The sequence below is a fragment of the Protobothrops mucrosquamatus genome, unplaced genomic scaffold, assembly GCF_001527695.2.
Source record: "Protobothrops mucrosquamatus isolate PMUCROS unplaced genomic scaffold, P.Mucros_1.0 scaffold632, whole genome shotgun sequence".
NCBI classification, from domain to species: Eukaryota; Metazoa; Chordata; class Lepidosauria; order Squamata; family Viperidae; genus Protobothrops; species Protobothrops mucrosquamatus.
The window spans coordinates 193,971-217,003 of NW_015386924.1; the positions used below are offsets into that span (position 1 = coordinate 193,971).

Here is a 23,033-nt window from a genome sequence, read left to right on the forward strand (position 1 = left end):
TTTTAATAATTCTTTGCTGGAAGACTCTCAATTTGTTGAACAACTGCAAAAAAAAGATATAGTGGGTTTTTTTACTCTTTTTTTCTCAAATAAATAGAGAGGGCAGATTGGGATAAGCATATATTTATGGTGAGATAATAGCCTACACCTCCTGGAGGAAAAAGATGTGTGCGCTGCAGCATAGAATATGAAAACTGGAATTAAAAGAAGCACTGAAACTGTATTCTACAAATCAAACTCAGAATGCATATTATGTTTTAGATTCTTTAAGTTACAGCCAGATCAATTATATGCATTGGAAATGGAATATTTCATAAAACCAATGAAACAAACATATTGGAACAGAGAGTTATTGCTTTTTCATCGAAAAAACATCTGAAAAAAGGTAACACAATGTCTGCTAAAGAGATTCAATTGGCTAATTCATAGAAATTATAATGAAATTAATTTTCAAGTTTTAGGTTTTATATTTCAGCAAAATGAGTTGTAAAAAAAGGAGTTCCTGTAGATTTCACTCTGCGAATCGTTGCCGACCATAGGGGGCAGTGCTCATCTTGGTGTCAAAGTCATTGAGTCAACAATGTCCATAGACATTTCCGTGGTCACATGGCCAGCATGGCATCATGGAGCGCTGTTATCTTCCTACCAAGGTGGTACCTATTTATCTACTCATATTTGCAGGCTTTCAAACTGCTAGGTTGGCAGGAGCTGGGGTGAGTACGGGAGCTCCCCCCATTATGTGGCACTCAGGTCTTGAACCTGGGCTGCCAGCTTTCCAGGCAACAAGCCCAGCATCTTAACCATTCAGCCACCGCGGCGGCCTAATAGAGTTATAGGCAACAAGGACTTTTTTAAAAAAAAAAAATGCAATAAATTATCCAAAATCCTAATTCAGAGAATTTAGTTGCATCTATAACACTGCAGAAAATCTATGATACTATTGACATAACAATATCCAAAAAGACCCCTGGGCCAGATGGAGAATCTACACAATGTGATAAAAAAGGAAGCTCTATGCTTTTGAAAATATATTAAACATTTTATTGGGGGTGGGAGAGGAGGCCCTGTCATTTTCTTATTATGAAGCTTATATAACTGAAAGTTTGAAAGCTGATAAGGACCCGGATCACTGCACAGTACTGCCTGCTATCTCTATTAAGTGCTGTTGCTAAGATTTTAACAGATGCATTGCAAGAAGATTAGAGAAGTTTATTTACCTATAACAAAACAATATTACATAATCTGATTCTATAAATACATCATGACCCAGATAAAATTAAACTTAGTTCACATACTGACTTTGTTTGTTAGTAAACACATATCATCGCTTTTAGCTTTGCTGAGTGCAGAAAAAGCTTTCAATATACAGTCCTGCAAATTATGGTTTTAGTTCAGGGAAAAGTAGAAGTTTTGATTTCCTACAAAAATTATTTCATAGATACCAGTTTATTATTCTAATCCCTCTGCTCAAGTAATTAATAACGGGATTATCTCACTGGTACTTAAATTGCAAAGTGGCATGTATCAAGGATTCCTTTATCTCCCTTCATTTCATGTTAAACCCTCACTATGCTTAATAAGACAAACTGGGGAAATTCAAGAAATTCATTACCCAAATTTGAATATAACTTGCTGTTATATATGGATAATAGTATCTTTAATGAGTATCCACATTCTTTCTGTAAATTTGCAGAAATTAAACAGTTATTGGGTAGCAATAGACAATGCTGTAGCTCAGGGTTGAACTGTGAAATTCCTGATGTTCCCTGAGCTTGGCTGTTTGCTTGCAGATCTTTCCTTACCAGACTACGTAATATTTCAGTGTTGAAGATATTATGTAGTCTGATAAGGAAAGATCTGCAAGCAAACAAACAACCTCGCACAGCACTAAGGACTCCATAGTTATAGGGTAAATATTTTGTTTATATAATCCATAGGAATAAATCAAATACTGTGTTATATTACCGTAATTGTAAAGAAGGTCCTAATGGATGAAGATAATTATCTCTAGGAAAATCAATGGAAAATACTTAGTTGAAAAAAATATTTATGTATTATCCAGAGGAAATAAGATATTAAGACATAGTTGAAACTATTCCCATGAAAAGGAATAAAGTCATAAAAATTACTTTTTCATTGCTCTTTTAGGTGATTCCAATTAAATATTTTAAACAGATTAAATATTTAGCTGGTGCCAGTTAAATATTTTAAACAGATTAACAAATTAAATTTGAAGGAAGAAACAAATATCCATGATTTCCCTGGATTATATATCAAAGTTATAACTTTGATATTTTGACCATGATTTTAATTTTCCTCATTTTAAGAATATCATTGGCATATTCGTAACCTTAGTTATATAATAAAGTGAAAGTGATATCAATTCTCTATATATTAACTATATATATATATTTGTTAAAAAGATATTAGAAAAGTAATTATTAACTGACCTTAAATCAGCAAGGTATTATGGATGTAAAGTACATCAATCGATTTTAGGCCAAATTTTAACAGTATAGTTACCAAATAGAAGTATTGATCATGTTTTATTTTTCAGTGGTCATACTGCACATTAAGTATTTTGTCCACCTGAGACCACCACTCTTTAAAGAGGATTTAGGCCAGGTAGAACAATGTGTATGATTAGAAGACCTGAAAATAAATCCTATAAAAGAAATTAAAAGATCTCTGAATGTTAGAATAGAATTGATAGTGGTGATGGATGAATTACGATAACTCTTCTATAAGTGCCTAAAAAGATGAAGAAATATGTTCTGCATCAACTATGTCAAGACATGGAACAATCTATTTAAGTTTTATGAAACCTATTATGGTTTAATATTAAAGAAAAAATCAAAACATTACGAGCAATAGTTGTAAAAATTCCCTGAGAGGCTATTTTTTTTTCATTTATTGTGAATCATTTAATTTGGATCTCTGCATGGAGCAGGAAATTGTACTAACATGCTAATAATGAAATTCTTAAAAAATGGATTAGGTAAGGCTGAATGCATCACCACCACTGTAGCGTAACAAAAAAGAATTTAATTGTGAATGCTTTTCATTTCAAGTTGTAGGGCTAATGAAAGTCAGTATTTATTATAGGAAATACCTTTAATTAAGAATAACTAAATTGTTAAATGTCATGTTGTTCTTCAGCCTCTTTCTTTAACCTATCAAGACAGATTTGAATTTTATTGCTGTCTTCTAGGGTATTTGAATTTAATTCTCCCTTCTAGTGTATTAGCTATTTTGCCCAATTTTCTTCCATGTTTCGATTTGATAAGTATTTCCTCCAACCACCTATATAAGTTTAAAAAAAAAAAAAAAAAAGCTAAAGAATACAAGTAAAGGACTAAAACTTGTGGGACCTTATCTGATGTTTCATTTAGTTGGACAAGGAAGTTTGAATGAACAGTTTTTGAGCACCATTTTCAAGGCAGAGTATCTTCATTGTCATACCACCAAGCCAATACTTAATTGTTGCCAATTACAACTTTGTTAAATGGCTTACTGAGGTAAAGATATATCTTACTCATAATCTACTAAATCTATTATTAAAGATATATCTTACTCATTATCTATTAAATCTTAGTCTAGCAAGATTTGTCTTTGACAAATCCATGCTAATTCATGGTAATTATCACATTGAGCTACAAGTACTGTACTTTGAAATTCATCCCTATATATAGCATTTGAACTGAGCTCAGAAAAACAAAGAAAAATATCCATGTTATTATCCTTACCTGGATAAGATAGTGTGAACATAAACTAAGCATTTCCAGCAGCTGGAGATGGCTACCTGCAGCAAGCACATCCTGAATCACTCCTGGCTCCAGCAGAACCTTTAAGCAAAGAAAACAAGATCAAAGCTTTAAAATTTCTCTGTAAAACATGCAAAGTGTCATTTCTTTTTTTAAATGTATTTTTAATAAGAATTTTTATTACAATAGTAAATATGAATACAACTAAACTCGAACGGCAAAAAAAAAAATAAGTAGCAGAGAAAAGAATAGAAAAAGGAATAAAAAGTGCAGTAAAAAGATGAAGAAAAAAAGAAATATAATAAAAGAAAATACATTTAAAATGACTTCTAAGTTTCATCACATATATAAACAAATTTAGTAACTCTTCAGCCTTACAAGATTACACATAAATTATTAAACATCTGTTATTAATTAATTGATAATTTAATAAGCAGATCCATAAAGCATCATTTTTTCAATCCTGGTATCAACAAAAATTCTATGAAACTGTGCAAAACAGTGTGTTATTTTAACCTTGATTAAATAAATCAATTTTATTTCTTTTCTTTAGTTCTAGGAATCTTAATCTTTAATTCAATCAAATATTGTCATGGGATTTAATTTATCGTTAATCTTCTTTATCCCATTGCAGATTTCTTCAAGGATGGAGCAAGCCTCTTTTGTAGATCCAATAAGAGAACACTTAGAGGCTGACTTAGTCTGTATTTCCATTTAGTTTTTAAAATTTCAGCCAGTTTCTTTTATGTATCTAGTAAAGGGTCCTTTTCCAAATCATTCTCTTGAACAGTCATTTGTAGTTCTACACTCTGTACTTTCTCTGTCTTTTCAGACAAAATTTGTTTCACATCTGTCATTTCTTCATTAATATATTTTGGACATAGTCTATCCACAGAAGCAGACATTACTGACTATTGATATTGTAGTTACTAGTTTCTGGTTCCATTCTTTAAAGATTTCCTTTAACGTTTCTCATAATATTTTTTACCATTTTTAAGTCCCAGTATTAACTGACATCAAGAACAGGCTTGCATTTTTTTTCCTCTTCTGCTTAGAATCTTTAGTCCCCTCTAGTGTTCAGTTTCTAAAATCATAAAATAACTTATCTTTGTTATGACTTACAATAGCCAGGATAGCCAAAATAAGCCTGTTTCCCATAAGAAACTATTTTTAGTTAATTCCAAACACTTAGTAAAAGTCAATATTCCAAATTTATCTGCACCATTCATCCAGTTATAGGTTTCTTAGATCAAAAAACATATTTAGCTTTTCACTGTTTATCTCAAATTCTTTACATGCTTAAACTTATAATCATTTTTTTTCATTCTGAGTTGAATGTATAGAGGAAATATACCACAGCAATAATGGGAGACATTAACTATCAAGTGGGAGACAAACTCTGCAACAAGTGGGAGATCAAACAGATTCCTAACCAACCTAGCTGACAACTCTGTCATCCAAAAGATAGAGGAGGGAACTAGAGGAAAATCTATACTAGACCTACTTCTTACTAATAGAGAAGAAGTGATAGTTGAAATTGCTGGAATTTTGGGCGAGAGTGACCACGTCATATTGGAATTCAATATAATGCAAACACAAGCAATAGAACATAATACAGTCAGTGTCTTAAACTTTACAAGAGCTGATTTTAACAAACTCAGAGAGAGCCTAAGAAAAATTTTATGGATGAAAATCCTGAAAAGGAAAACAACTCAAGAAGTGATGGGAAACTCTGAAAAATATGATCATAAAATCCAGCACAATATCATTGAAAAAGAAAACCAAGAAAACCAAGAAAAAACCAGCATGGTTGCACAAAGATCTGTCTGATGAACTGAAAGATAAAAGTGACGAGTACAAAAATGGAAAGAGGAACACAAAACTAAGGCAGAATATCAGCATATAGCCCGAATCTGCTTGCAACAAAAGTCAAAATAATAATAAAAAAGTTTCTTTAAAGATATAAATAACAAGAAAAAAGTCAAGGAAACAATAGGTCCACTTAAGAGAGATGATGGCAAGGAAGTAACAGGCAGTAGAGAGAAAACAGAGCTGCTTAACTCATTCTTTGCATCAGTCTTCACGCAAAAAGAAACTATAGCCCAACCTAACAAAAAACTAACTATAAAAGACTAGAAATAAAAATTAAAATAAGCAAGAAAACGCTTAGAGAATACCTATCTGATCTTGACAAATATAAATCATCGAGACCTGATGGTTTATATCCCAAAGTTCTAAAGGAGTTGGCAGATGTCATCTCAGAACCATTGTACCATATCTTTCAAAAATCCTGGAACATCAGGGAATTACCTGAGGATTGGAAAAGAGCTGATGTGGTTCCCATCTTCAAAAAAGAAAACTACAGACCAATCAGCCTAACATCAATACCTGGGAAGATACTGGAAAAGATAATCAAAAAACAGATCTGCGAATATCTAGAAACAAATAAAATTATAACTAAAAGCCAGCATGGGTTTGTTAAAAATAGATCATGTCAAACCAATCTTATAATCATTCTTTGACAAAATGACTAAATTAGTAGACTAGCAAAATGCTGTAGACATAGTATACTTAGATTTCAGCAAGGCATTTGACAAATAAGACCACAACCTACTTCTTGGTAAGCTAGAAAAATGTGGGAAAGACAGCAGCACCACCAGATGGATTTGTAATTGGCTGACAAGCCATACTCAATGAGTAGTCCTTAATGGTACTATGCCTACATGGAGGGAAGTAAGCAGTGGGATATCACAAGGTTGCGTCTTAGGCCCAGTACTCTTCAATATCTTCATGAATGATTTAGATCAGGGAATAGAAGGGGATCTCATGAAATTTGCAATGACACTAAACTGGCAGGAATAGCCAACAACCCAGAAGACAAGCTCAAGATCCAAAAAGATCTTGACAGACTTCAACAATGGTGTCATGCTCCCATTGGAGACTAAATCTGCTGAGGAAAATGAGCTGGAACCATGGAGGTTGAGGGAGGGGTGTCTGTGGCTTCAGAGGAATGTGGGGAAGAGCAGGCTGAGGCAGGCCAGAGCCTTTCAGGATTGGGACAGGATGAACATGAGAGACAGAGCTCAAGTGAGGAGCAAGGGCCACCCCCTCCTGATCCTAGAGCATGGAGAATAGAGAGAAAGAGGGAACAACGCAGGCAGACTCAACTAGTCGGGAGGAGAGCTCCCTGCCCCTCTCCACAAAGCACACCTGGAGACTGAGACTTAAGGAGATGCTGTGGGGAGGGGCATTTGTCGGGAACAAACGCTGAATGCTTGGAGTTTTGTGTGCCGTTGCTGATCTTGGAAACTGTTCTGTCCCAGCCTACATCCATCTTTGTTGCGTCACAAAAACAAACCCCTCTTTAACAGTAGGCTGGGAAAACCAACCCCTTTTTATTTCAAAAACAGTCCTGATAAGTTTTCTCAAAAACAAAAGAATACTTTTCCAACAGATAATTGGTTAAAAAAACAAACAGCAGGAGTTAAACAAGACATTCATCGGTAAAACAAACAGACCATGATCCCTGGAAGTTCTTACAAACGGTTGCCTTCAGCAACCAGCACCGCCCACACCTCCTCTTTTTATACAGCAGTTCCAAGGCATTGCCTCTCAGTGCCTTCTCCGTTTTCTCTGGAGTTGTCCCATTGACTGCTGCTGATTTACTCTTGCTAATTGCCTGCGTGCGCAAGCATCAATTAGCAAGTCCATCAGGTGTGAGTCGTCCGAGTCTGACTCAGTCCCCTCACACAGCTGAGCTTCATCAGGAACACGACTGGAGGGCCCAGGCTCTTCATCAAGCCGTGAGTCCTGTAATTCATCAGAGCCTCCCTCTGACCCTGATGACCCTTCAAATGCCTCCTCCACCTCCTCCTCAGATTCCTCAGACTCAGCTGTTGGGAACACAGCCTGGCACGGAATCACAACAGAAACAACTCTCTGATCTCTTGTTCTGTGTTGTGATTTCTGCTTGGAAACCCTGAAACTCTGATCATTGGACTGGCTGACAAACTTGATGTAGTGTTCAAAGACCTCGGATTGAATTTTGGCTTCTCTTCTGAAACTGCTCAGGCAAGCTTGTATTTCCACAGACTGGTTAGATTTTGGATGTATGTTTCTTTCCTTGTTATCTACGTAGCCTTGAGTAAATTACTCTTCTAATCTAACTCTGTGTGTCCAAACCTGAAGGAGCACTGGCTTGTTCCATACACACACTTTCCCTGCCTGAAGAGTTAAAAACTTGTGAAACTACTTGCAGCCAGAGGCTGCTGAAGGTGTGTGTGTCTTACTTTGTTCTGTGGCTTGCAGAAACGTGGGAGCTTTTGGGGAAAATTGGAGCAAATAAAGGGCAGTTTGAACTGCCAGTTGACTGTTTTGCCTCTGTGCTGTGCCCTGCATGATCACAAATGGGCCCTATCCAACAATACGAAATTTAATGTGGAGAAAAGCAAGGTTTTACACAGGCAGGAAAAACCAAAGGTACAAGTACAGATTAGGCGAAATATGGCTCAAAAACAGTAACTGTGAGAAGGATCTTGGAATCCTAGTGGACAATCACTTAAATATGAACGAGCAGTGTGCGGCAGCAGCCAAAAAAGCTAATACAATCCTTGGCTGTATAAACAGAGACAGAGAATCAAAATCATGTGAAGTATTAGTACCATTTTATAAAGCCTTAGTAAAACCACACCTGGAATAATGCATCTATTTTTGGTCACCACATTACAAAAAAAAGATATTGAGACTTTGGAAAAAGTGCAAAGAAGAGCAACTAAGATGATTAAAGGCCTGGAGACTAAAACATATGAAGAACGGTTGCAGGATTTGGGTTTGACTAGTATAGAGAAAGGAAGGACTGGGGGGAGGACATGATAGCAGTATTCCAGTATTTGAGAGGCTGCCACAAGGAGGGGGTCAACTTATTTTTCAAAGCACCAGAAGGCAAAATAAGAAACAACAGATAGAAACTAATCAAGAAGAGAAACAACTAAGGAGAAACTTCCTAACAGTGGACAATTAACTAGTGGAATAGCTTGCCTTCAGAAATTGTAGATGCTTTATCACTGGAGGTTTTTAAGAAGAGACTGGACAGTCACTTGTCTGAAATGGTATAGGGCAGAGGTAGGCAACCTTGGCTCTTTTATGATTCATGGACTTCAACTCCCAGAATTCCTGAGTCAGCATAGCTATGCTGACTCAGGAATTCTGGGAGTTGAAGTCCATGAGTCATAAAAGAGCCGAGGTTGCCTACCCCTGGTATAGGGTGTCCAAGGTCCTTTCCAGCTCTATTCTGATTGATTGATTGAAGATAAAACTAATGACTTTTCAAACTTGTTGTACCAAAGGTCTCTAATAGCTTTAAGATGGTTAAATAGGCAATTTACAAAACTAGTTAGAAAGTGAGGTGTCCTTTAAAAGGGTCTGCCAGACCTGCAAGCAAGACGGTTAATTCTTCTGTCTCCCAGTGCTTAAATCTATGGGAAACTGTTGTCCTGCAATCTCCAAACAAGAAGTACCATCCACAGCAGATGTGGGCAATCTCCCATCCTCTCCTTATCTTCTATCCTCTATTCCCCAGTACCTTGGTCTTTGTCAAGGTCATCTTCAGTTCCCCATACCTCCCATGGAAGTTCACAAAGTGACACATTTCTTGATGTCATTTTTTACAAAGCTGCAGATACACAATTTCAAATGCCCCAACTATGTTTGAAAGCTTTTGCAAACAAGATGCTTAGCTAGTGTTACAAAGTACTGGTTACAAGAAAGTTTCTCTTCGTAACTAAGAGGGAAGGGGAAGCACAACATCTATCCATATTTCTAGGGTCACAAAGGTGGTTTTCTAAGCTAAGGCACTAATAGGTACACAGAAATCTGCCCTAAACCAAGTCAAATCATATAGTTCAATGTTACAGTAGTTGGAACTATTTGTCATGTTTCTGACAGATCTTTTCACCAAGGCCAAAGCAATACTGCAACATAAGAAAGAGCAAATTCAAGGCAGCAAAGGCAATAAAAGTATATTTAGAAAAGCCCATTTCCAAACAAAAATACACTAATTGTAAGATGGGAGCAGAAACATACATAGGACAATGTAGCAAAGCATCCTACATTGAAATTATGTAGAATATAAATTTATGAAGTGCATCAAAAATGTGGCAGCAGATATTTGGTGAGAACATTCTATCCCTATGTAACTCTAAGTGGTCCCACATCCAATTTAAAAGTGATCTTCATTTAAAGGCCATATGATTAGACCAAGAGACATTGTTGCCTCAAAGCAGAACAGGAAACATTATAAATACCAGTACCAAATTAAGATGCACAGAGTTTGGGGAAAATATTTTGATCAGCAAGGCAGAAAATTCTAAAGAAAAAAAAAGATGACCTATGCAAAAGAAGATGATCACATCAGTTTGCTGTTTTACGATATCCAAAAACAGTCTCATTTTGCCTAGTGCAGGGGTAGGCAACCTCGGCTCTTTTATGACTCATGGACTTCAACTCCCAGAATTCCTGAGTCAGCTATGCTGACTCAGGAATTCTGGGAGTTGAAGTCCATGATTTATAATAGAGCCGAAGTTGCCTACCCCTGGCCTAGTGAGAAAGCTAATCCCCCCAAAAAATATGCAACATTACTGCAGTATTACCCTCTGGTTTTAATTTGGTATTATTATTTTGAAAAAAAAAGTAAGAAAGACTAATGCTGTGGCAACAAAGGCCCAAAATTTCATAGGTTCTAGTTATTAATGGGGGGTCAATATAATATGGAGATGTAATATTACCATACATGGCTGGATTTCTCAGATCCATGTGCAAAAACATATGAGGCAGTATTAAAAAATAATAAAGAAAAATAAAAAGCTTTTTAAATTAACCACATTTTATCTTTTTAATTTTAAAATCAATACAATTAATCTAATTATGGCATTGGACTGCTTGGTGAGACAATGCTAATCATGGCAGACAGCCTCTGTTTCATGTCAAAAGCTTTTAAAAGCAGAGGAACTTTTTAAAAAATATTCATGAACATCCGATGAATAAATCAAGTCTGGCTTATAGAGGTCTGAGGGAAAGAAAATGGTTTCACGTTACATATTTTAGTGTGAGGTGAATATCATGTGTGACAGAATCCAATCTAGGTCGGTCATCAGAACCAGAGGTTTAGACTTCCAAGCTTGCGTACTTGTGCTGGAGCCCAAACCCGCTGGTCTAAACCTCTGGTCCCAGTGACCGACCCAGATTGGGTTCTGAAACATTATCTTGAGACATGTATATTTGCCATCACGTGTGTGAATCTTTTTGGGAAATCATGTCAATGGGAGATTGGAAATGGTTAAGAAAGTTATTTTTATAAACCTATCGCAATTTAACTGAATAAATTGTCTATTATAATAATTTCAGTACGTAGTTTCAGCATCTTTAGGTAAGGATAGCCATTTGATGCATGGTACATGAAACGGACTTTAAAAAGGATCTATAAGCCCTCTGGATTGTGCTCCAGCAGTGTTAGGCAAAATATGCTACTAAAAAAGATTTCTGAGACTTAACAAGACAATACAGTAATTCAGAACTTATTAGGTATGGCCAATTTATTATCTCAGTTAAGAGCAACTGTAGCCACTGCACCAGCTTTAATTAGTAAAAATTCATATTTGCCATAAATATCCTTGGATTTTCAGGGAAAAGGTTAGGGCAATCAGAATTCCCAAATAATTTTAAGGTGAACATCAGCACAAGAAAATATTTTTGTTGTGTGACTGCCATTTGATAGACAAAGTTGGGTATATACTGGTTTTCTATATTCCCAGCTACCTCCTGAAAACTACATTACTAGCTGCATGCTTCTGAAACAAAGTTGTAAAACCAGGCTGAAAAAAAGATTAAATAAAGGTTAATCAAACAACAAAAATTACACAGTGGTGTTGAAATATTACACGTCTTTGCAATATTAGTACTACATATGAAGACTGCATTTCAATATAATTCTTTCTTAATAGAGTGATTTTCCTATGAAGCTGCCTAAATCATTTATAAATTCTCATGAATCATGAATCCAGTCTTTAATGAACAGGAAGAATTTAATCTTCACCAGATACTGTATCTTCCAACATGTTTAATACTAAATCCCCGCAACACCCAACGTTTTCACTAGAGGTCTCAAGATATCCACCTTCTTCAGAAAAGAAATGTTTAATTTCATACTATCCAAAATATATAAGCAAGTAAGTAAAAGAATGATACAAGGTTTTGTGTGAAATATATCTGAAAGTGAGTAAGCTTAATTAAATACTTAAGCTTAAGTAAAGTAACTTTAATTAAATATTTTATATGCAGCACCAGGCAGTACAGGACACCAGATGCCTATCAGTAAAACACACAGTAGGATCAGCTTGTCATGAACAATCAAGTGTGCATTGCATCTTAAAAATAAAATTTGAATTGAAACCATAAATATGTTTAGTATAATCAGAGAGATTATACTAAAAGAAAAGCATAATAAAAAGTATCACAATCTACTAGGATTTAACTGACAGGAGCACAACATTGGAAAAGTGAAATTTTGGCAACTATATAGGAAAGAAAGACCCAAACAGATTATGCTGTATTACCGAAAAAGTCTGCATATATTCATAATAGAAACTTAACTAAATTCAAACAGGTATGGCTGCTTTACATTTCAAAGACAGGTTTAAACAGCTGGAATACGGTATGCTTTTAAGAAAAAAAATCAAGAGATCAATGAAAAATATCAAACTATTTAAATAAATATAACCATTAATCTCAAATATTTCAAGAAAAGGAGAAATATTTAAGCAATGATTAAAATTTTTTTAAAGGTGGGATTAATGTTTTATTTTTATTTTTATTTTATTTTGTTTCAGTTAACTCTACCTGCACTATTTTTGGCTAACAGCTTGAACAACATAAACTGATTGTCTATAATATAGTTTCATATTTTAATAAAGTGTGCACCACATCACAATTGTGCACAATCTGCATGGCATGTTTTCTACAAGAAGCTCAGATTATATGTATGTTTCACGCGCTAGAATTTTATCCTTCCATAAATTCTGTAAAATAAATGCCACTCTGGGAAAAGTAATCAGCTGAAGTTTGCTGGATGAACTTCACAGCTATGTAAGAATTTGAGCAGGACACCTGTTATATCTCTTTGCTGAACCCTTCCTCCCCTTGCACTGTTTATACAGCAGATATTGTTTATAACACAATACCTCTTTGACATGTTATACGAGTTTCATAACAGGTTTAGATAAATCAGGATTTGGTCACTTACAATCCCTAGGGTTTTAATTTCAAAACTCTTTTAAACAAGATTAGTTCAGAATTAGTTTAGAAGAAATATTTTGTCCCTGAAGCCACCTATTTGTAGGACAGCAACCCATAGGTGCCTATTGAAGGACCAGGCCAGGCATGCTTGGTCAACAATGGGAGAAAGAAGATGGTGAAGGTCAGTAGGGTATCAGGAGCCATGAAGTGCAGGAGACCAAAAGGGGAGGGAAAATGGAAGCCTTGCAATTGTATGTGCAGCCTGCCAAGCATCCAAACTTTGATTACATGACTTGTGGGGGAGCAGCAACGACCATAACTTTAGACACAGATCATAAGTCCCTTTGTTCAGTGCTGCTGTAACTTCAAACAGTTGAATGAATGGTTGTAAACCAATGGCTATCCATGCCTTGTCTTTGCACCCAGGTAAATAAACCAACCTGCTGGAAGTGATGAATGGTAGAGGCAAAGAGACTGACGGGAGGAGAGAAGGGCCTGAAAAAAGTGAGCCCAGGAATCTGCCCCTGCTCTCTTATTTGCAGACAAATAAAGTTAAGACAAATTAAGTTCTACCAGTTTTTTTGCAACCATTCATTTGTTTCATCCAGATTTTAAGGGAGAGGTAAATCTAAGCAGCCACAAACATAAAAACCCAACACTGTAGAAAGATGGCTTCCTTTAAGCCAGGGGTAGTCAACCTTGGCTCTTTTATGACTCGCGGACTTCAACTCCCAGAATTCCTGAGCCAGCTTAGCTGGCTCAGGAATTCTGGGAGTTGAAGTCCGCGAGTCATAAAAGAGCCAAGGTTGACTACCCCTGCTTTAAGCCAAGAAGGAAAAATATCAGTTTGTCTTTCTTGAGTAGCTCTCCACAATTTCCTTCTCCTCTCTACAATTCTTCAGGATGCCTTACTTTCTAGCATGTAAATAATCTGCTCCAAACTGATAACATTTTCTCAATGGGAATAACTTATGGGAGGTGATAAGCATTTTGGCAGCAGGATAAAGAGGGTATATGGCTGTGCCCTCAGAGAAGTATGGAAAAGAGAATGGACAAAACCACACATTTGCTAACAAGTGTTTTGAATTATACTTGTGTGGTACCTTGAGGGCTTCTCTAGTATTTCAATAGCATTGAATTATCACATGGGCACAGAAACATCTCACTGTGTTTAACCTGTGTCTTATATCATTTGAAAATAGGTCTCTTGGGAAAACATTCCAGGAAAACCCAAGCAAACAAAACAGTCTTTTTCATATATGGTTAACATTAGGATAGTCATAAATTGCAAAATCTAGTTAGAATCTAATTTGGAATCAAGCAGCTTGCTTTTAACTGATTCTTAGTTCAGAAATCCAAAGTGTGACGCCTTGGTATTTTAATATTTTGCCCAGAATTATTGAAGTCTTTCTCCAAGATGTATCTTTACCTCATGGTTACAATTAACAGCTCTGTGAATTTTTGCAACTATACCATGAAGATAAATTCAGCTATAACTTCTTCTTCCAGCCATCAAAGTGGTATACCTCTCCATTTCAGGTTGTTGAGGTTTCTCCCAGAAGTTTTAATTCCAATTTCTATTCTTAATCCAGGAATCTTTGTTGCTTTCTGCTTTTAAATTAATAACAGGGAAATATACCACCTTGGAGGACTGCTTTCTTTTCAACCATTCAGTTGCTCCATATACCAATCCAACTGTTACTTCCTGGTCATCATTCAAAATCTTCAATAAGCAGATGGGGTGTCTAGTACACCCCTGTTTTAAGGACTATCCACAGATTGTTGTGATTTTTCAGTCAAAAGCTTTAATATAATGCAACAAAAATAGATGTCTTACAGGAATTACTTTGCCTTTTCTATTTTTTATCCTTGAACCTATGAATCCAGCTTATGCATCTGGCAGTTCACATATTGTTGAGGTCTAGATTGCAGAACTTAGAGCATTATCTTATCAGTGTGTGAAATAAGAGCAATTGTTTGATCATTTGAACATTTTCTAATAGGGTCATTTATGGAATTTGAATATTAATTTATTTTGCAATATTTACAGCCTGCTACAAACAGGCTGTGGGTGAGGTACAATAAAGAAATATAAATGGATCTTTTCATTCCTTTGGCCATTTGTTATTCATATCTGCTTATAATTCACAAATAGCATTTTAACTGCATCATCTTATAAGATTACAAGATAGGCCTAATAGCCACTATCAACATTCTTTGTAGATAGCTGCTTACTAGTTTTACTGGGAAAGGAACTAGAATCCACAATGATTATATACAAAAAAGCTGGTTTCCCACTTTTAGAAAGAAGCAGAAAACCAGAATTTGATTCACCTTCAGTCAAGAGATGATTAATCAGTAGTTTGGCAGGAACAGCATGCAACCATGAGCTATATTTTTGTGGCTAAAAGCCACACATGGTCACAGGCTTTGCCCTCAAGGAAAGTTTTTAAATCACTAAATGATATTTACTGGAATGCTTCTTAAAACCACATTAACACAAGATTGGAGAGGATAGAAGGTTGAGTTGGACTGGGTTGGGAACTATGGAACAAAGAAAGTCCATATTTTTCTCCCCAGGACAGTATATCCCTACGGACAAGGCAGTTGGACAATGAATCAGAATTTTCCAATTCGCCATTCTACAACAAGCATATCCTTTCTACACATGTGGCCTAAAAGAGAGCTATTATTAAGGGGTCTGAAGGAATTCCATAAGCCCTACTCTATATTGTTTCCCTATCTCTTCAATATTATGAGTGAAGTTATTTGGAAAAAGGGGTTCATATAACTTTTATAGGCTGATTAAGGACTGTAATATAATACCTGTCCGGTGTACGCGAAGTCCAGAGCTTGCTTTAAACCTATTCCTGTGATGCCATGTAAATTCACTTCATCTGCACAACTTTCAACCATACAAAGACTGAACATTGCCTAAGGGAAGAAATAAAATATTTATTCATTAAAACTGTTATGCATAACGTCCACGTTAAGAATCAGAAAACAATGATGGTTCTCTTGCTAGTCCTTAAAAAAAGACTTTTGTTAAACATGGACTGGCTCCCAAATAGCACAGAGGTTTCTATTCATGTGGCAAAGACCAGGCAAAGAGGTTATCTCTGTAATTTTTCTTTTCTCCTATACAATAAATCTCTGTGTCTTTTGGAAAGTTGCTTTGGAAGGCTGGAAAAATACACAGGACACTGTATGAAAACAACAACAACGATGAAAAGCTTAGAGCAGAACTTGTGGTGCCTTTTATAAAACAAAGGAACAGTTCCCTTCAATGGGGATCTAATCCAATGAAGTTACTAATCAATATTCTATAGCTTCAAGGGAGTCAAATTTTGGAGTTACATTTTGTTTTATTATTACATTGATATTCTTCCATTTCTGTAGGAGCTTAAAACCGTGGACACGGCCGTCTTACATTTTAATCTGTCATTAAGCCCAAAAAGCAGGCTAGGCAGAAAGATGATGACTTTCAATCTAAGTACTCAATCTGCTGAATCTGAGTGTTCCCAGTCCTAATCTGACATTGGTTTCACTGTACATGGCCAGAAGATTGCATTATTGAAAGTATTAAGGGTTTTTTGTTTTGTTTTTTTGCAATTTTACTTCTTAATCATCAAAAAGGAGGCATGAGAGCACACTACCTCTCCTATATCAGGATAGCGGGATGCCTACCGGTTGAGGCACTCCTGGAAGATGGGTGTTGGCAGCATCTCTTTTGTTTTAAAAATCTTACTGAGCCCTAGCAATCTAAACTTAAATATCTACCTTTGCTCGCAGTGGTATATTCATTCATCTATACAAGTACAAAAGGGCTTTTAACAAATTAAAAAACAATATTGTAGCAACTGCTATGAGGGGCTCCTGAACTACAAGGTCTCTGCTGGCCGGGCATAAATGTACAACTGCACATTTCCTTCCCACCTAAACAGTATTCTTTTTTCCTGGCTAAGCAATGTCTGCACAAAGTCTTAATCTACACCCACAAGGCTTTTTCATGCACATAAGGTGTTCCAGCTTGTGAAAAAGCCATAGCAAACTACTCCCACAACACTGCGCCTAAGTGAAAGCCTCGCACTGAAGGACAAGCTGTGTTTTTGCAAACATTGATAATGCTGTTGGATATCAGGAAAGCAACATATGCTACTTCTGGCACCACAATGACTAGTCATTTGAATGCTCTGGCATACCACAACTTCTTCACAAGATTATGGGTTCACTGCATCCTAATCCAACTTAACATTGTATATTTTTCCAAGAGATGGGATAACTTTCATTTCACTTTTCAACCATGCAGTCAATAAAATAAAGCAAAACACAGCATAGTAGCATCAAACTAAAACTGACTCAATACAGATAGTCTTTGGGTTATTTGTGACCATGTATTTAATAACTGTTCAAAGTTAGAATGGCACTGAAAACTGGACTTATACCTGTCCTTGCACTTGGAACGATCGTAGTAAACTTGTGATCAAAATTTGGGCACATGGCAACTAGCCCAAACTTACAACCATCGCAGCGGTCTGCAGTTCCATTCTCTTGCCCTGCATGAACTGCCTCTGCTTCAAATCCCCTCATCAATCTTCCCGGCCCAATGTTTGTCCTTTTAGCTGCCCTGCACAGCATGGTGATGCTGCTATGTTCCACTGTCCTAGTTTACCTTTGTAATCTTCTTCGCCTTCCCCTCCCCTCCGCTGAATGGTCTCTAGATGGCCTGAAGCCCCACAGTGTAGGGGCTCTGTCACTGCTAGACCCAGAGACGGCAGCAAAACTAAAGTGGTATCTTCATCAGGGTGATCAAAAGAGCAGAAATGAGCTCCCACAGAGCCCCAAACCATGGAGCTTGAGGCCAATTGGCGTCAATGAGCCCAGAAAATGGGAAAGGAGCTGAAGACAATGAAGGTGGGTGATATAATGCCATGGCATCCCCATCTTGGCCATGCTCTACAGGGCAGTCAAAAGGACAGGGAACGGAGATAGGTGGGTGGAGGGAGTTGAAGCAGAGGTAGTTCCCGCAAGGCAGGAGAAATGGGCTGATTCCCTGAAAGCATCCTTTGCCTTGGAAGAACCAAGGCTCAGGGCTCAGGACTGGTGTGGATTGGTGTGGGAGCTTTCAAGTGACAGGAGACGTGATCGCCATCTGCAACTTTATAATAAGCAAAGTCAATGGGAAAACAGGCAGGAGGTTGCACACTGCAATCACCTGATGTCCTCACCTAATAATCACACTTTCTGGAACTGCTGTGGCTAAGCGGTGCAGTCAACTTAAATTTTAAGTTTTCCAAAAAAAAAACCCTTAATGTTTTAAACTGACATTTAACACTTAATAAGTGTTTTGCATAGCAACGGGAATCCCAGTCCCAATTAGGGTGATAACCTGAAGACTACCTGTAAGTTCAAGAGGTAGAAGAATAATACCATCCAAATGAAATTATAATGCATTGAAAATCAAGTAACAATGGTGACAGGTGATTAAGCTTAGGCAGTCATTCCTCTCTCATTAAGGAAGTCCTTTCAAATGTATTCTGGCAGCTGCATTTGGATCAAATTGAAGCTTGCTAACCAGTCTGCAAAATGTAAGGAGAGCGCATAGTATAACTGCAGTGTAGGCTGAGAATTAAAAGGAAATAAATAACTAAGGTCAAGTCAGATCTGCTCACAAAAGGATTTAGCTGATAGAAGACTAATCCTGCTACCAGCCATACAGTAAATTACCCCAATCTGGGGATACCTCCTAGTACATAACTAATATTTCAAAAATATTGCAAATCCTAATAGGCTGCAATCTTATCACGATCTTCTGTCCTTCATTTTATCCAAAATCATTCAAATCACCACAAACAGGGAAAATTCTTTTCTGGCTCATGAATGCCTCAAAGTGATTATTACTTATTTAATTCATATACCCCCCCCACACACACACACACGTGCGCGCACACACACACACACATAGTGTGCTTTTTTATTGCATCTGAAATATGTATATGCATATGCATACAGTACGTATATGCTTATGCATATTAGATGCATCAAAAAAGCAAACTTCAAACTCAATATTAAAATACAAATAGAATAATAGAAAATCTTGAAAAAAAACTATCATTGGACTGATCTAGTGTGACACAATCACGCAGTTAACTTGAAAGCAATATCCAAGAGTTGAACTGCATTTATTTATGAGCACAGAAAAATCTAGTTCAGCTATACCAGGGGTAGACAACCTTGGCTCTTTTTTGACTCGTGGTCTTCAAGTCCCAGAATTCCTGAGCTAACATGGCTCAGCTTGGAAACCTCTCCCTTTCCCCTCAGCATGGCTGGCTCAGGAATTCTGGGAGTTGAAGTCCACGAATCATAAAAGAACCAAGGTTGCCTACCCCTGAACTATACAGAAAGTCCTTAGCTTACCAGTTCAATTGGGACCAGAACTATATTGACACTAAGCAAGATAGTCATTAAGTGAGTTATACTTGTTTTATTATCTTTTTGCCACAATCAGTATGCAAATGACCATGGCCCTTAAATTAATCACGTTTGTCAGAAGCCCCCGGGAAGGTCACAAATGGCAGTCATGTGACATTGGGACACTGCAACTGTTATAAATACATGCCGGTTGCCAAGCATCTGAATTCTGATCATGTGACACAGGGACTCTGTGAACGTCATAAGTACAAGGACTGGTTGTAAGTCTCTTTTTTTCAGTGCCATCATAATTTTGAATGGTTGTTAAATGTATGTTCATAGGTCAAGAACTATCTGTACATATTTTACATGTAGAAAGAGAGTCTTATGCCAGCCTTCCTTTCCAAGGACTAGATGCACCACACAGAATCCATATATGTCCATATACACACTTCCAGAAATGTACGTGCATGACAATACTTGAAAAATAACATTTTCACACTACTGTGTCCAAAATTTAAAAGAAAAGGGAATTTACATTTATTATAACAATCTAGAAGTAACAATTACATAAAAATATTACTATACTGGCTATACTATACAAACATATGTTAACTTACTCTGAAATAGTCACTGCATGCTGCTAGTACAGCCTTGTGAGCAGGGAATTTCTGTTCTTCAGCAATTAGAGTTATATCACAGAGGATCCCATCGTTTCTTTGTTGGTTCAGAGCTGCCAGGACAGCATCATTGTGAGAACTGGATTGGCAAAGTCTCTGACCAGTCAGCATATCTTGAATACTGCAAAAGACGAAACAGTAACTAGGACCATGAGGATCAAAATAAAGTCTATGAAATATACCCATGTGCTTTAAATTATCTGATTTTTTAATTACCACATATGTAATCTATTTATGTATGTATTTGTACAATATTTTTTCAGGGGAAAAAAGTGCCTGAGAATTCCCTGTAAAGTGTAATTGCACAGGAATTCAATATTAGGGTTGGAGGGACAGTCAATCAGATGTTTAGATTGGATCTGATATTTCTGTCCACATATCAAGCCCTTCCCAAGGGCTTGGAATAGGGAAATGTTTTATTATTATTATTATATACACAACATGTGAAGTCACAGCTGCCGCTTCATTAGCTGGTGATGGCCTTCACACACATCAAGTACTTCCCAAGAACCTAGGATGTCATAATTTATTGTTGCAATGAATGTGCGGGTCCAAGTATTGTAACCTTTTGTAATTGACAGATGTAAATTTTGTCAATGCACAGATTTTCTAGGTGCTGTAAAGAACTTTTTTTTTTTAATTTGGCATCCACTGTGTCAATAACTACTGGGACCATCACGGTCTATTTATAACATAATCTTTCCACTTCAGTAGTTACTACTACTACTACTACTACTACTACTACTACCACTACCACTACCACTATTACTACTACTACTACTACTACTATTATTATTATTATTATTATTATTATTATTATTATTATTATTATTATTATTATTTCTGACAATTAAAAATACAGTATTTTTAATTTTTTCCTATTTCTGCACAGAATCAACAGATCTGCAGTATTATGGTCTATCAGAAATATTACCATAGTTCATTAGACAAAAGTAGATCTCATTCTTCTATACCAAATAAAGCTGTTCTAAACATCCACAATGTGCCCATACATAAATTATCATTACCAGGGCTCAGATCAACTGAACTGCAATTCTTATGTTGCATAAGAATTGTACAATGTCAACCAACAGCATGTTTGTGAGCAATTTCCCCCAATTTCCCTGAATATAAGTAATTAAATTGTCATTGCCACTAGAAATGGCAATACATACCATTCTTTCCAACACTCTAGAAATGTTCAACTTTATATAATGCACTTTTTGAGAGGGCAAAGTGGCAGAAAGTACTGAAATGTATTACTAAATATAGCGCTAGTTTCTTGAGATAATTTATGTATCACTACCAGTTCCTGTCAACACTTTTTGCTGTAACAAAAATAAACACACGCTAGAAAAAACATTTTAACAAATCACAAAGAATAATGTGCTACAGAATAAAGGGACAGTAACACTAGAAATGTATTTTGCATTTCTCAGGGTCGGCCATTCCTACATTACTCTGATACTCTTTGGTCATGTTAGGTCTATACCTGTATCTCCCAGAATTCCCAGGCACTGTAGCCCTTAGGAATACTGAAGGAGGAAAACTATGCTGGTCCGTGGAAGCAAAAAATTAATCTGGTGACAGCTTTCCAACTTAAAAAAATCATTAGAAAGCATGCTTTTTCATTAAATGCAACTCTGATAAAGTGAACTAAAGTTTACAAAAGTTTTCATGTTATATGTTTAAGCATAATAATAATTTATTAAAATTGCATGTCTAAAATTTCCCAAAAGTTTAAATCTAAGGCAATTCCTATGGTAAATCATTTGTTCTAGAGTTTTGGACACATATTTAAACCTAAAGAAGTGCAGAATTCAAAGTTCACATCTCATTTTTACCATGCATAATTAGAATCACATATGCAATATGTAAACAACACAAATAGTCCAACTAGCTGGAAAAATGATTTGTATTATTGTAAAAATGTTGTTTAACTGAATCAAATTTGGAGGAGTGAAAAATCTTATTATTCTTTCTACTTTAGCTTATATATGTTTTTAAAAATTAATTTTGAGGACTGATCTATAAGGAACACCACAATGCTATTCTCTTCCTTCTTTCTCTCTCTCCAGGATTTACAAGTTCTTATTTTAGGCTGAAATGCACAACATGTAAATAAGCTGACAAAGTGAAAAGAGCAAACATTTTTTACATCAAGATTTTCTGTGAGAAAAGTTATCATGAAAATTCAAGGGAACCTATCACATTACCAAACAAACCTTTGTTGACAGGGTAATTTTGATGGGATAGGCATGGATCCAGATGGCGGTATTGTCATCCTTTAGTAGGTAACATGAACACATATACTGTAAAATGAAAATTGGCTGAGGCAGATACTGTGAACTATACCTGAGGCACACTTCAGATGGCATCCTTCAGCTTTACTGTTTGAAATCCCTTGCTTCTTAATAATTTACAAAAATGCACTACACATTCCAACTGAAAGGAAAGAAAAAAATAGGATTAGAATTAAAATGACTTTCTGTTCTCTCCCTTGCAGAGAAAACTGCAATTGCTACAAAAAGCAATTAGGCTAAATATTCATGCCAAATAGTTAACGCCAGTATCAATGCCCAATGGGAGAAGGCAGGACAAGAAGCAACGGATGGAAACTAATCAAGGAGAGAAGCAACCTAGAACTAAGGAGAAACTTCCTGACAGAACAATTAACCAGTGGACCAACCTGCCTCCAGAAGCGGTGAATGCTCCAACACTGGAAGTTTTTAAGAAGAAACTAGACAGCTATTTGTCTGAAATGGTATAGGGTTTCCTGCCTGAGCAGGGGGTTGGACTAGATAACCTCCAAGGTCCCTTCCAACTTTATCATCATCATCATCATCATCATCATCATCATCATCATCATTATCTGCCAATATTTAGTATC

General features: G+C 36.3%; 1 protein-coding gene across 1 annotated transcript in view; it reads right to left on the reverse strand.

The window, feature by feature from the left end:
* Positions 1 to 22,583, reverse strand: part of KLHL32 (kelch like family member 32) — a 70,912-nt gene extending 48,329 nt beyond the window's left edge. Inside the window, exons 1-4 of the mRNA XM_015817739.2 lie at positions 22,499 to 22,583; positions 20,084 to 20,264; positions 15,879 to 15,986; positions 3,747 to 3,845 (exon numbers count right to left, since the gene is read on the reverse strand). Coding sequence (XP_015673225.2) covers positions 3,747 to 3,845; positions 15,879 to 15,986; positions 20,084 to 20,264; positions 22,499 to 22,521 — 411 coding nt within the window. The 5' untranslated portion in view covers positions 22,522 to 22,583. The remainder of the gene's footprint in view (positions 1 to 3,746; positions 3,846 to 15,878; positions 15,987 to 20,083; positions 20,265 to 22,498) is intronic.
* Between the last annotated feature and the right edge of the window lie 450 nt (positions 22,584 to 23,033).